General features: G+C 41.8%; 1 protein-coding gene across 3 annotated transcripts in view; it reads right to left on the reverse strand.

Moving 5' to 3' along the window:
* The window catches only part of Ptprg (protein tyrosine phosphatase receptor type G), a 712,009-nt gene that overhangs the window by 287,981 nt on the left and 407,865 nt on the right, over positions 1–16,163 (reverse strand). For all 3 annotated transcript variants that reach the window (XM_046452932.2, XM_046452933.2, XM_046452931.2), the window contains exon 3: positions 11,886–12,065. In XM_046452932.2, the coding sequence (XP_046308888.1) occupies positions 11,886–12,065 (180 nt within the window). The remainder of the gene's footprint in view (positions 1–11,885; positions 12,066–16,163) is intronic.

Here is a 16,163-nt window from a genome sequence, read left to right on the forward strand (position 1 = left end):
CGATACACAGCACCACGTAAAAATAAAATAAAGGTATGTGTTCACCTACAGCTAAAAAATAAATTAAAAAAAAAAAACACAGCAAAGCATGATGGTGCATGCCTGTAATCCAGGCAACTTGGGAGGCTGAGGCAGGAGGATCAAAAGTTGGATATCAGCCTCTGCAACTTAGTGAGGCCCTACGCAGCTTAGCATGACCCTGTCTCAAATTAAAACATTAAAAGGTAAACAAAAGCAAACAGATTGTCCTTCCATGACCTGGAAAATGTAATCTCTTGTAAGATAAAATATTAGCTAAGATAATATCTAAACTGACATATACATAAAGATGTAGCTTCCAAAATATCAGATAATATGTTGCACATACCTTTCATTCCAATGTCAAACACCCAGGTATTAACTCAGTAGAGTCCTAAATACTGTTGCTTATTCTCACACTGCTATAAATTCAATATATAAAATTTTACATCCAGAGAACGAAGGCAAAGATTCTAAGTGCATCTGTTACAATACGCGCAGGGAGTCAGCGTCATCCTATAAATATTTGATTTTATCCTAAATCATTTATGTCTCTGTCAGGGGTCATTTTACTTGTTTTATATGAATAATTAAAGACATAATTAGGGAACTGTACAATCTGAAACATTAATCTCATTTTTCATTTTATTGTATTTCTCACCAGAGCACACAGCGTGCCTCACGCACATTCGCCCCTTTCAAGAATGGATTCTATTTTTGTTTACTTATAAAACTGGGGAGGGGGCATCATCCTGGCTATCCTGTAACAATTTTCTAAGGACCCTGAGGATGGCCATCATTTCAAAACACAAGGGACCAAAGGTAGTTACCAGAGAACACAATATGTCCTATGAGCATCAGCTCCGAGAGGACTGGCATCTCATCCTGCCACTTGGCAGGGGCGTGACCTCAGGCAGGTATCCTACCCCATTGATCAAATGGCAGTACCAATACTGCCTGCCTGCGCTTCGAGGCTCCTTTGACATTTAGAGGCAACCACATTCCCAAAGAGCTGAGTATAGTGCCAGGAATCTGGAAGGTATGTGACCAATGGGGGGTCTGTCAACTATTTCTAGAATCAAGCCTGGAACATGGGTACAGCACAGGGAGTGGGGTGGCCATACAGGTGGAACTGTCCCTTTTTAGATAGAGTTCAGCATGAAAGCAACACGGTCTTGGAAGAAAATAAGAATCACATTAGCTGCAGTGGCACATGCCTGCAATCCCAGCAGCTGGGGGGGCTGGGGCAGGAGGATCGCAAGTTCAAAGCCAGTCTCAGCAAAAGTGAGGCCCTAAGCAACTCAGTGAGACCCTGTCTCTAAATAAAATACAAAATGAGGCTGGGGATGGGGCTCAGTGGTTTAGTGGCCCTGAGACCAATCCCCAGTACAACCATCCCCTTCTCTCCTTCCCACCCAAAAAAGAAAGAAAATAAGAGGCATCATGACATAGGACCACCACTAAGGCCAGGTATAGCCCAAATACTCTCTTGGAGCAGATCTTAAGGGGTGATTGATACTTCTAGTTCACTAAAACACAGCTGTTAAAAAGATATTTGCTCTTATGTATTCTTTCTATCCCTTGAATCACATCAACGAAAAGAAAATCTCCTGTTTGGTGCTCTACAAATCCTTGGCACACACTCCTTCCCCTTTGCCCCGAAAGTATTAAACTAGATTTTGATAACATGGGAAACTGATTTATTTTCCATAAACCATGCACGTAAAATTTTTCACAGTAACTATCCATGTCAAAGAGCATGGGGTTTTTTCCTACGGACAATGCTCATAAAAAGCTTTCTTTTAAAATCCATTTGACTTCATGAAAACAAAATAAGCAAACTGAAAAATAAAAGCAAGTATATAACATTACAAGAATAATAAACAAAAGCAGATTTTAAAACAAGGGCCATAACAGCTGAATGTAGATATGCAAGATGGTCCAAGATTGGCATCACAGCCTGTGATCGAGCTCCCCTGTCATGGTTTAGATAGGAGGTGTCCTCCAAAAGCTCATGTGGGAGATAATGCAAGATAGTCCAGGGGTGAAATGACTGGGTTATAAGAGGTGTAACCTCATCCATAGATTAATCCCCTCGGGGGTTAGCTGGGTGGGAACCATAGGCAGCTAGAGTGTGGCTAGAGGAGGTAGGTTCCTGGGTGCCTGTTTTGGGGATATATACTTTGTTCCTGGTGCTATGTCATGAGCTGCGTTCCTCCTTCCGCCATGATGTTGTGCCTTACCTCAGGCCCAGAGCAATGGAGCTGGCCAACTATGAACTGAGACCTCCAAAACAATGAGCCCCAAATAAACTTTCCCTCCTCTAAATGTTCTCATCAGGACTATTGGTAGTAAATTTATGGGTGGTAAAATGAGCTCACTAATATACCCCCCACACACACACAAACTTCATAAACTCAAAGGCTGATCTCCAATATGAGGGAATTAGGAGGAAGTGGGGCTCATGAGAAAGGGATCAGGTTATGAGGGTGGGGTCTTCATGAATGGGATTAGTGCCCTTCACAAGGACCTGAGAGAGGACCTCCCTATTGAAGACAGAGAGAAGGTGCCCTCTTCTCAGCAGGTCCTGACCAGACAGAGACTACCACTGCCTGGACCTGGGATCTCCAGTCTCCAGAACTCTGAGGATTATTTCTGGTGGAAGCCAACTCACTGAAATGGCATTTTGATATGGCAGCCTGAACTGACCAGGACGGATGGGGAGAGAGGAGGAGGGGGAGGAAACGTATACATGAGAGTGGATTGTCTAGAACGGGCCCTGGGGGCTAACACGGCTTATGGTAAAATTGAAGCAGTAGGATGGAGAAGGCAGAAGAAGATGGGAGCTTCAGGTCAGGGCCCCGTAACCCAGAGGTCAAAAAACCCACGGTGGCACCCACCTACAGCGCTCTGGATCCATGACCCCTGAAATGAGAAGTCACATTCTGAGCACAGCTGCACTTCAGGAATCCAGGAGTCGGAATTGGAAACCTAGATCGCACATGGTCCGTGTTTTAAGAAAAAAATGCATCTTTTGGTACCTCTGCTCTGTAAAACTGGAATAAAACAGCAAGGACTTCACAGATTCCGAAAGAGGATCACAAAGGTGGACACAGAAAGAATACTCAGAAAAGCCATTCACACCGATGTCCCAGCCGACAGCTGGCTCCAGGAAGTGCTGTTTATCAAGTGATTAACCCAGGGAGCCGATCCATGGCTCTCCCCAGATTGCCCCCGGGTCTGGCGACCCCCATAATGTAAGGGTGCCATAGGTTCTGCTCAGGAACCAGAGGTAGAGAGGGAGTCAGATTGCTGGGTGAAGACAGAATTGCGTTGGTTTCCTTCTATCTCTGAAAGGATGACCTCGGCCCTGGCACTCGGGGCAGTTTTTCACAGGATATCCAGCAAGAGTTGATAACTGAAGTTGGATGTGTGTATATAATTCCGGGCTAAAGCAAATGTTCACACCACAAATCTATGTAAACAGCAGTTGGTGCTAAAAGTTAAAAGAAAAATAAATGGGAGGCGTGCCAACTGCTCGCTATCTGAACCCCCTCTCCCATTTGCAGCTCTGTTCAGCCAGCAAAGTCTGCGAAACTGGATCTGAACACAGGACCCCAGACCACCCTCTACCATATTGACTTCTGTATTGTCCTGGGGCTCTTGGTGAAAAGGAAGGGCCAGGGTCTGAAAGCCAGGAGGCCTGGGATCTAGTTCCAGCCTTCCACCGAGGCAGGGTCTCACTGAGTTGCTAAGTGCCTCACTAAGTGACTCAGGCTGGCTTTGAACTTGCAATCCTCTTGCCTCAGCCTCCTGAGCCTAAGGGATTACAGGCATGTGCTATTGTGCAGACTCAATAAATAGTTACAGAATAATTGCTGAGGAAGAGAATCAGGAAAATCAGACATATTCCTGCCCTCGTGGAGCTGAAGTTCAACGGGAATGACAGGCACTGAGGACTAAACAGATGGCAGAAGCAAAGCTTCTAGCAAATGGGCATCTAACTCAGGATATGTCAAGATTTGATAGGAGTTGCCTGACCAGGAGAGCTCCCTGGGGAAATGCTCACAAGAAGGGACCAAGTCAAGGGAGAAAGAGTTTATGCAAAGGTCCTGTGGTAGTGGAAGTGGTGGGAGTAGGACTGAGGAGGAGGTAGCCAGAGTGACTTCTACCCAGAAAGCAGGATGTAGTAAGAGGCAGAAATAGTGAGCCACCTGTCTCTGTCCCAAGAATAATGGGAAGTCATTGATATGGTTACCAAAGAGAAAAGGAAAGAGAGATGAGCAAGATCAGATTAGAGAACTAGGTAGATTCCTACGGCTACGCTGTGGAGAAGGCTTGAGAGGAAACCAAAATTGGTAGTAGAAAACAAAAAAAAAAGTTCCTGCAGTTATTCAGAAAAGACACTGGACATGCTCTGTTGGAACAACAGACATCCAAGAGATGACAAACCACAGGATTATCCTAGGTCTCAGTTAACTCACTAGTAAATGTAGCACAGATGAACAACATGGACTTGGTAACCCTCTGACCATGGAGGATATGACAGATAGGAGTCTCACAGAAGATTCTGTACCATAAAAAAGAAAGGGGACTTCCAAAGTGACCTTGAATTTCAGGGCAAGTGGTTAACTGTGCTTCTGTCTCTGCAGCTACTCTAACCTACAACCTGAATGCAGAGTGTGGGGCCGAGGGGCCAAGACAAAGGAAATGGAGCTTAGCAAACAAGAAACAGAGCTTGCGGTGCCTCTCACTCAACAGAAAAGCGGGGAAATCGGTCCTAACTGAATCCCAGGATTCAGATAAGATGAGATAGTTAATAATCAGAAAGAAATAATGATCTGGGGCTTCTGGAACAAAGTAATTTATAAAGTTAAGAGCCAAATCATGCCTAGTATTCCTCAAAAGAATGGACTCCTTTTGTATACCAGAGGACGACTTTTTTATATCAGAGCATTAGAATTACATATAGTAATTGGGTTCATCCCGACAAAATCCTACATGCATGGAATTTAATTTCAGTTCACGAACCCCATTTGCCATCTGCCAGACCCCTGCTCTCCTTCCCCAGATGCCCGTTATCCTTCCTCTACTCTACCAGTCTTCCTTTTGTCTGTCTGTCTGTATGTCTACCTAACTAATATTGGGGATAAAATCCAGGGTGCTTAACCACTGAGTCATATCCTCAGCCCTGTTGATTTTTTATGTTAAGACAGGGTCCCACTGAGTCGCTTAGGGCCTCACGAAGTTGCTAACATTGATCTCGAACTGGTAATCTTCCTGCCTCAGCCTCCTGAGCTGCTGGGATTACGTGGATGCCACCAAGCCTGGCCTGTCTATATATTTTTTGATTGGGGCTTTCTACTTATGTATAAAGGTAAAAATTCCCTGTGGTATATTTATAGATGCACACTTGATTTTCAAAGAATTCATTCTGCATAACCTCCCCTTTCCCATCTCACCTCTCCATCTTGATCACTTTCTTGTACACCACTGATCTTCCCTATGCCTGAATGTGACCCTAGCCTTCCATCAACCCTTCTGTCCTTTATTTTATTCTAGCTTCCACATAACAAGAGAAAACATTCAACCTTTGAGTTTCTGAGTCTGGTTTATTTAATTTGGCATGATATTCTGTTTCCATTCATTTATCAGCAAATGCCATAATTTTATTCTTTAGGACTGAGTAGAACTCCACTGCATGTGTGTGTGCGCGTGTCTGTATGTGTCACAATTTCTTAATCCATGAATGGACTTACAAAAATTTAATCTTAAACTTTCTCTTTTGGGCCACCTTGAGCTAAGCAGAGATGACCCAGTGTAATACGCACACAGGGTCAGGGATGCCCAGTACAAATGATGCCGAATCAGAGATTTTTCCAAAAATCCATTTTTGTTTGTGTCGATACGGATTGATGGCTAAGGAGCTTGGCAGCCTGCTTAGCCATCAATCTGTAGCGACATCAACAAAACTTGGAGATAAAAAGAAATGAGGAATTATGAACCCCAAACTGGTCTTTCTTCCATATCCCACATTCATACCAATTAATGGTCATTAAAGAATTGAAGTGGGTTTGGGGATGTTGTCATAAAAATAAAGGTAAGGATTTGGCACAAAGCAAGTTGGAACTCCTAAGGAAATACAGGTGAAGAATCTGTCAAATGAAATGATCCAGGTCCTGGTCAGCCAAGAGGATTATTAGGGTTAAGATAGATCTTAATGAGATGAATGGATAAAGAAACTGTGAGATATATATGTGTCATATATATATACACATATATATATATGACACACATATATATATATATGAATATTACTCAGCCTTAAAGCTTGAGATTATGGCATTTCCAGGTATATGGATGGAACTGAAGAATAGCATGCTGAGTGAAATAAGCCAATACCAAAAAGACCAAATGTTTTCCCTGATACGTGGATGCTGGTGCATAATGGGGGTGGGTAAGGGAAGAATGGAGGAACTATGGATTGGGCAGAGGGGAGTGAGGGGAGGGGAGGGGAGGGGAGGGGAAAGAGAGTGGGAAACATGGTGGATGAGACTCACATTATTATCCTATGTACATGTATGATGGAATGAATGGTACGACTTAGCATTGTGTACAGAGAAATGAAAAGCTATGCTCCATTTGTGTACACATAAATAAATAAAAATTCTAAAAAAAAAACCCAGAAACAAAAAAAGATAGTTCTTATTGAAATGAGAATGAATTTAGGGTAAAGTCAATACCAAAATCTCTGCTCCATAGATATTATGAATTAAAACAGTTTACTCAGTTGTAGATGAACATAATACCTTCATTTTATTTATTTATTTATTTTTGTGGTGCCGAGGATCGAACCCAGTGCCTCATTCATGCTAGGCAAGCACCCTACCACTGAGCTACAGCCCCAGCCCTAATACATATTTTTTTTTAAAAAAAATTTTGATTCTTGGGGCTGGGGGTGTAGTTTGGTGGTAGAGCGCTTGCCTGGAGTGTGCAAGGCCCTGGGTACTAACCCCCAGTGGGACTAGAGGCAGGTGGGTGTGGCTGGAGGAGGGGCATTGGGGGCGTGGCTTTGGGATCTCTATTTGTCTCTGGAGAGTGGAGTCTCTCTCTGCTTCCTGATCACCATGTGAGCTGCTTCCCTCCACCACACTCTTCCTCCATGATGTCCTGCCTCACCTCGAGCCCTGAGGAATGGAGCCTTTGTCTATGGACTGAGACCTCTGAAACCCTGAGCCCCCAAATGAACTTTTCTCCGTACACTTGTGCTGTTCAGGTCCTTTACTCACAGTAGTGAAAAAACTGACTAAAACACTTCCTTTCCGATCTCCAGATGACAAAGGCTCTTGCCTGCAAGTGACTTTAGGGTGACCAGGCTGGTACGGTTGTGGGGTGGGGCTAAGCAACACAGCCCATGAATTTGGGAGGGAGCTCATGTATCATGAAGAATGCACCTGAAAACCCAGTTGGGCGCCCACTGTGGCAGCCCAGTGCTGACACCCAAAGGCTTGGATTGTTGTCTCTGCGAACCTTGGAAGAGAACAGCGACCTTTTGGGCTGCACAGAGGCAATAGGTGAGCTCCAGCTCGGGACTACAGGGACCATGACCATGGAGCAAGTTTCAGCATTAGACTCTCACTGCTCCGTGGGGCCTTACCCCTGTGTGTGGGAAAAAGGGCAAAGCCGCATGTTTCTCTGCCACTCAACCTGGGTCACACAGTCACTTAGGAAGACAGTGTATAGAAATAAACAGGAGTAAGATTCTGTGTTTCTCCAGCAATTTGTTTGTTCATAAATGTGTGTGTTCTTGTGCTGATACTCTCCCATAAAAGTTCCAAGGCCAGGTGAAATAAAGTGAGTACAGTGGTCTTCAGATGCTCATCTGAATTTTATGGGGAACATACTAGGAAATGGATCCTGATCTAACTATCTACACCCGTGCTCTCTGCCATCTATCCTTTTTAAATTAACACCTATTTCTGGAATAGAACTGTGGTCTCTGCACTCCAATAGGAAAGAATGTAGGCTGGGTTAGTGGGGGTGGCTCAATGAGCACTTGTCTAGCCTGTGGGTGGTACTGGGTTCGGTCCTCAGCACCACATAAAAATAAATAAAATAAAGAAATTGCATCCATCTACAAATAAAATTAAAAATAAAAACCAGAATGTAGGCTAACAAGAAATACAGCAAACCAACAGAACGTGGGGGGAGTACTTCATGGAGAACATTTCCTCTTTATCCTTAGTGCAGAATTTAAGAAAAAGTCGTGGAAAGCCAGGTGTGGTGGCACATATCTATAATCCTAGCAGTTCAGAAGGTTGAGGCAAGAGGATTTCGAGTTCAAGGCCAGTCTCAGCAACTTAGCAAGGCCCTCAGCAACTCAGCAAGACCCTGTCTGTAAATAAAATATAAGAAAGAGCTGGGGATATGGCTCAGTGGTTAAGCGCCACTGGGTTCAGTCCCTGATACAAAAAAATATATATCAATGTGTGTGTGTGTATCAAAAAGCACACCTAATAGTTAAAATTTACGGACCATGGTTATTAACACACACCCAAAAAATGCCATCAAAGTCTTCAATTCCGAGCGTTTAGCAAGAAGCTAATGCTAGCAACAGCAAGATCATCTTGAAGTGCTCCTGATAGAATGCATTATCTTTTCATCCCTCGAAAATGAAAGCGAGAGAAATAACTTTAGATGAAATGAAATGAGTACTGGCACAACGGACAGTTAGTTATGGCTCCTTGGGAAGAAATAGAGAGACACTATCTGTCTTGTAAAGATATTTGAGACAACTTTCGAGAAGTGGGCGAGGTGAAACGAAGTCGCTCTATTGATTCTGCCGGATGGGGATATATAGCAGTCTCGGGGGTGAAGACAGATCTGAACATTAAAACTGTTTTATGGGAAAGTTACTGTCTGTATGTAATAGGCTGCTTTAAATATTAACTTTCTATATTCATATTTTAATATCCAAAGACAGAGTCTATTTTACAGATAAGTGACCTGTAAATTTCCATCAGGGAAAAAATAAATAAATAAATAAATAAATACTCCCTCTTGAATTTACTTTCTGGAAAGATGAAGTTCACAAAAATACTTGGAGAGGAGAAAAAAAATCTGTGTTGCTTAAAAATTAATGATTTAAGCAAAAGAAGCATTTTCTATAACAAGGTATGAGGGGCAGATATAAAGTGAATGATTGCAGCCAAGACAAGACCATGTGGCTCCTGTCAGATGCGTTATTTAAAAATTTAAACTTTTAATTTTTCTGGTAATTGTAGATTCATGTGCAGTTGTATGAAACACCTTGCTCCTACAGCTCTATTTCCTTCACTCATAACATCTTTCAAAACACATAATGATATGTGTGCTTTAAAAAAAAAGACTGCAATTATTCAGGTTGCCTTCATTTAATATATTAAATGAATTCTCGTTTCGCTTAAATACTTGAATATTGATGAGCTAATGTGGCATTTCAAGATATACAGAAGGAAACCTTCCTAGCCTTCTGCTTATTAAAAAAAAAAAAAGCAAAAAAAGAACAACAACAACAAAAAAAAAACCCACAAGTTGATTTCTGCATCAAACTTTCTAAACGACTGCGAATTGACACTTTGTGAAATGAAGAAAACAATTTCATGTTCTTGTTTTAAATTGCATATAACTGGCTGTCGCTTTATAAAAACCCCTCCTCTAAAGCCATTTCAAAGGATTTATGAGATGGGGGCCTAGGTAGTATGAATTTTCACAGGAATTTCAAGAATTTTCACAGGAATCAGTACAGTAGCAGGGATTTATTCCTGCGGCTCAGCGCTGAGCTTCTGAGCTTGCTGAGACAGATGTGCACGGATCTGGCTAGCTGGGCTTTCAAACCAGAAGCATGCACTCCCAGAGAGGCAGCAAGTTGTGGATCAATCGAGAAAGTCAGCCGAGTGACAGAGATTGATAATCAGCTTCTGGAAGACCAAGGGTCATGAATCAACTTCCACTGAGTGAACCCTACGCACGTCTCAAATCTTTCATTGGTGATACCCAGCTGTCAGTGAAACGTGCTATCTTTGCAGAAGGCTGTCAAACGTGGTAAGTCAAGAAGAAAACCGCATCAGAGAGCCCAGCGCATTCCACTGACAGGCCCCCAGAATGGGCCACTGAGGTGGCTCGGAGCTCTAAGCTCTGATCACACCCATTGTGGCAAAGCTCTCCTCCGCTAAGATCAGATGGTCAAAGAGGAGTGTTCCCACTGCAGTTCTTCAAGGGACAGCTACATCTGACATATAAGCCAGGAGCACGGGTAGATACTGTGAAATCTAATGATAAGCACACAGACCAGGCTGAGGAGCAGAGGTGAATGGATGACAGGTGGGTATGGCAAACACTGCAGGTGCACAAAGTTTTTCCATAGCAGCTACTGAAACAGATGAATGAAGGTAGAGGAGAGGATAGCCAGCTGGTAGATGGGAAGAACTGTTTATGAAAAAGCCCAAACTCAGGAATCACTGTTCTGAATGGGAAGCAATTCTACGAACAAGCCAGGCTATGGTCCATGAATGATCTCAGGCCATGGCGGGCACACAGGAAGAAAATGGATCCCCCAAGCTGCATGGGCAGCCAGTCAGGTTAAGACAAAAGTCAGCTCTGGGGCTCACACAACATGCTTCGAACCAAAGGGTTGAAAGTGAAGTCATTTTAGCCCAGCATGGGGCCTCAGGCTGTCCAGGATTTAAAAGGGATTGCTCAGAGTGGTTCAAGTACAGGGAAAGGAAGAAAAGGAGGAAAAGAGAATGTGTTTTAACGGGTTAAAATTGTAAGAAGTGAAATAAGAAGATGTAGAAAATTTCTTTAGCCATCAATGTAACCCCAGGCAGCAGAAAGCAGGAGTATAATATCACATCTCAGTGTTTATTTTCAGATCAGACACTGGGGACACAGAGACTTACAGGGAAATCCTGAAGCTGAGAGCTACCCAACACTAATGAGCGGGGAGGCCACTCTCCGCATTAGCCATGGTAAAAAGACGATGACAACTACTCACAGATCCCCAAAGGCCAAGGTGGAGAGGTAAAAAGAAAGTGGAGGGATCGAACCACACAGAAAACACACCAAGGGAGAAGTTCACACATGCTTTCATAAGAAATGTTAACAAAGCCAAACCTCAAAGAAAATCATTTTATTTCCATCTGCACATAGGGCCCAGTGCTGTCTGTATCTGCAATATGATACCAGTTGCTAAATGCGGCTGCTGAGCTTTGGAAATGTGCCCAGTACAACCAAGGGGCTGAATTTCCATCTTATTTAATTCTTAATTAAAACTTGAATTTAAATAGCCACATGTGGCCAAAAGCTACCGTACTGGATAGGTATTGGAAAGATCATACTATGTACCTTACATGTTTTAACTCGTTGAATCATTACAATGCTATGAGGGTGAAACAATGTCATTGTCCAAATATATAAATATGTTTTTTTTGTGTGTGTGTGTGGGAGGGTACCAAGGATTGAACTTAGGAGCACTGGGCCACTGAGCCACATCCCCAGCCCTATTTTATATTTTATTTAGAAACAGGGTCTCATTGAGTTCCTTAGTGCCTTGCTTTTGCTGAGGCTGGCTTTGAACTAGGGATCCTCCTGTCTCAGCCTCTCATGCAGCTGGGATTATAAGTGTGTGAGCCACCATGCCCAGCCACATTTTATATATTTTTGATAAAATTGAAGCTCAGAGTGGCTGTGCTCTTTGCCCAAAGTCACATGATTAATTTAGACTCCATATGGCCATGTGCACTATTTAAGAGCAAATTCCGGGAAAGGTAAACACAAGCGATTACAAAATATTACCTGTTGATCCACAGACAAGTAAAGATGCCTACCTGTTTTCCCTGTGTTTTTCATCCAGGTTTTGTTAGAAGATTCATTGTCAAAGCCATCGAGTTGTAGCTCCTGGTATTCTTCACCAACACGTGCATGATGGTCTAAGATGTCTATTGGGGACTGGTGACGACCCCCACAGCTGACGCTGGACGTGACCCAGTGCTCAGGACCATAGGCACCTGTCGAAAGAAAGCAACACTTCAATCTTCGGGGCTCAAGTATCAGAGATGGAATGAATAAGACTCAGGAAGATGAACCCCACATCTACCAAACTACATTTTCCAACACATGCCAACTCTAAAGAGGTCATACCGTGCAGTATTACACGTTATAGGTTGATGCCATTGGTTTGATTTCAGAAAAGATGTATGACCCAAGATAGTTTAGCTTCTTGATATGCAATCAAAACGTTTGCTATGTTTAAAAAAAAACTTTAATATCTTTTTTTTTAATGTGTTGCTGAGAATCAAACTCAGTACCTCACACGTGGTAGGCAAGTGCTCTATCACTGAGTTACAACCCCTGCTAACTTAATCTGTAATCAGATTCAGGGAGTTGCACAGAAGGGCTGTCAAGAGTTGTTCACGTTTTTGACAATTTTGAAACAAGTTTCTTAAAATAAGCAGAGCGTTCATTCACAAGGAAGTGACTTAATCAACTTAGCATGTTTTGTTGATGTGAACAGTATCCGAAACACAATTTTTTTCTAACAACACCAAAGTCTGTAAACAGAGAAAGGAAAGGAAAAAAAAAAATCAAAATTAAAAGTCACAGAAACGCACGCCTGTAATCCCAGCGGCTCAGAAGCCTGAGGCAGGAGGATTGCAAGTTCAAAGCCAGCCTTGGCAACTTAGTGAGGCCATAAGCAAATCAGTGAGATCCTGTCTCTAAATACAAAAAAGGGTTGGGGGGTGTGGCTTAGTGGTTAAGTGCACCTTGGTTCAATCCCTGGCACTCAAAAATAACTAACTGACTAACTAAATAAAGTAAGTCACAGAAAAGTAGATGAGATTTATTAGAAATGATATAAACAATAAGGCAGGCTTTTCTTTTGGTGAATTGTGACAGATTTCCCAGTTTGATTAGTTTGTGGTCTCAGATGTTAAACTATTCTTTTTCTCCAAACCTCTCTCTCTTCAGAGAGGGAAGTATGAGATTGCCTTCAGATTGGATTCAGGGCTCATAGAAATAATAGACACCTGGGGAAACCATATGCCATAAAAATAAAGGAAGAGGTACAATTATACAGCATGATTCGTATAGGTCCCAATCCAACTCGAACACAGAAAAACCCCTATATTTTCTTCTCTGCCCTATTTGGAAATGAAATGTTGTGGGGTCAATGTCTGTTAAGTGGATAATGAGCTCTTAGGATTTTCTGCATTCTACTTTTAACCACGTCAGTATAACAAAGCAGGGAAAGACACAATCTTTGCTAAACAGATTAGGAAGAATCTCCTTTTGAGAATGAGACATAGAGTAAGTCTAAACTGGACAATTTTAGGTAGATAAAACCCAAGGTTTTCAGATAAGAATGTTGAGTATATGTAAATACACATGCTAATATATGTAAACATGCAGACATTCATAGTCTCAGTTTTTTTAGCTTTAAATGTCTTCATAGATCAGACAGAAGAGGAGAAGAGCCAGGGGACCAACTTGTTCATCCACTGGTATTTCTGTGCATTAGTACACATCCAAGCTTGTGCAAAGGAAGATACAGGTCTTCCTATTTGAAAAATTCCCCTAATTGTCATCCCAAACAGTAAGAAAAAAACACATATAAAGAACATCCCCTGGGGATGGCAAAGATGGGTGATCTTGGAACACTTGTAAGTCATTTGCAAATGCCATAATACTTCTTGGAATAAGTCAACTTTCCTTACGGTAGCACTCCAACTAAACTAGGAAACGTCATGAGCACTTTATTCCTGCTGTATCACCTCTTGCTTGAATTTCCAAGAAGGTGAAGCACAGACTGTGCATTTCCATATCTTACCCAAACTTCACTTTCACCTTACACACACACACATTTCTGTCTTCTTTTTGTTGTTTTGAGGTACTGAGGATTGAGCTCAGGGTCTTACCCATGCTACACAAGTACTCTACCACTGAACTACATTTCCAGCCCCATGCATCTGTATAGTTTAAGAAAAAGGTGGGGTGAGAGAATGTTAAGATGGCCTCCAATTACAGGGACAAGTTTAAATTTTCTTTCACATGTCCAAAGACTAAACAAACGAAAACTAATCAAACAAGGTGACAGAAATACAAATTTTAGTTTTCTATAACTGGGCCTGTATGTCTAAAACATGGGAACTCATTTGTTAATATTGTATGTGTGTATAATGTGTGGTATATATATATATATATATATATATATATATATATATATATACACACACACAATGGAATATTACTCAGAAATCAAGAAGAATGAAATTCTGCTTTTGCCTGTAAATGGATGCATTTGAAAGCTTTCATGTGAAATGAAATAAGCCAATCCCCAAAAATCAAAGGTCAAATGTTCTTTCTGATATGTGAATGCTCACACGATAAGGGGGGAGGGATAAAAGTTCATTGGATTAAGACAAGTGGGAATGAAGGGAAGGGAAAGGGGAATGGAAATAGGAAAGACAGTAGAATGAATCTGATATAACTTTCCTATGTTCATATATGAATACACCCAGTAAAAGTCCACATCATGTGCAACCCCAAGAGTGGGATACTAGTGAGAATAACATATACTCCATGTTTGTATAAATATGCCAACATTGGCTCTACTGACATGTACAACTAAAAAGAATAAATAAATAATGCCTTACAGGACTTTACTACTACAATAAAATCACACTCAATGAGGAAAAAAGGAACAGAAGATGGTAAAATACACCCAAACACATACGACTCCAAAGGAATAATAAATGCAAGTCATCCTTTACAAAAACACAGATACCTGATAATGATCCTACCGCCAACAACAACAATAATCTGCAGCGTCAGAAAGGACTTCCATTCATGCCATTTCTCATAACCTTCCAGATATGAGTGAGATATAATTTAGTGCTCTATAAAAGTATAATCAGGGCTTGGACTCGCGGGATTCATTTATTCAGTGGTAACAATCTGAAGGTTTAAGCTGACGCCATGCTTACTTTCACACTTGCACCAATAGACGTTCAAGTGCAATTTTAATTGAAACTGATCTTCCACTTCAGATTTTAAATTAATTCTTCTTTGGAGCGCGTCATGCTCCAGACACCCTTGCCTTGCAAAACCCCCTATGTCATTAGTGGAGGAAATAGAAGCCGTTTCTCCAAGCTTGCAGATATTGATTACCTATTCTCACATCCAAGCACTACCACCATTGCACACTGTATAAATCTCTCTGGTGTTAAGACACTTTATAAAGGGCTGAGAATTACATCATTAATCATTTGCACTTGCGCAGAGACTCCTAGTATTGAATGCTTTGTTTTTGAGAACTTTGAATAAATGTTTCTAAGTAAAAAACATGACACTAAATAAAGACTGTGGTTAGCTGAAACCTAGGAGTAGGGATGGGGGACCGAAAAAAAAAAAAAAAAAACAGCAAGAAGCCTTCCTTCCTTAGGTATGATGTTATCCATCTAAAATAGAAGAAGTCTTTACACTTTAGTTTCCTCTTACTAGCTTTCTTAGAATGCAGGATATTTGCATATTGGCAGCTCATCTCATTCTGAACAGCTAACCAACTCTGACATCACTACCTGATAGACAAGCCTACATTCTCAGAGAGGAAAAGGGGAGGGCAGAGGTAGGAACTTCGAGATAGTTTAGGAATGCTGAAAGCCATTTCCCATCCACCTGTTACAAATCTTGCAAGAATGAGCCAGGGCAGTAGCACACTCCTGTAATCCCAGAGACTCAGGAGGCTGAGGCAGGAGGAACAAAATTTGAGGCCGGCTTCAGCAACTTAGTAAGATCCTAAGCAACTTAATGAGGTCCTGTTTCAAAATATAAAATAAAAACGGCGAGGGATGTGGCTCAGTGGTTAAGTGCCCCTGGGTTCAATCCCCAGTATCCAAAAATCAAAAAATCAAAAAAATCAAAAAATAAACCTTGCAGGAATGAGATCTGGATACAGACATTCTGCCAACCGTTCAATACTAGGGGAATCTAACAAGGCTTCATATTCAACAAATGATGAGAAATATTCCTTTGATCTCAGGGTAAATGTCCTTTTCTCGGGGACACAGAGAACAGAGGGGTGGTATGCTATCCTGGCATAGACATGT

This window comes from Marmota monax, unplaced genomic scaffold (genome assembly GCF_021218885.2).
Source record: "Marmota monax isolate L192 unplaced genomic scaffold, Marmota_monax_Labrador192_F-V1.1 WCK01_AAM20220418_F8-fsc00042, whole genome shotgun sequence".
Taxonomy (NCBI): Eukaryota; Metazoa; Chordata; class Mammalia; order Rodentia; family Sciuridae; genus Marmota; species Marmota monax.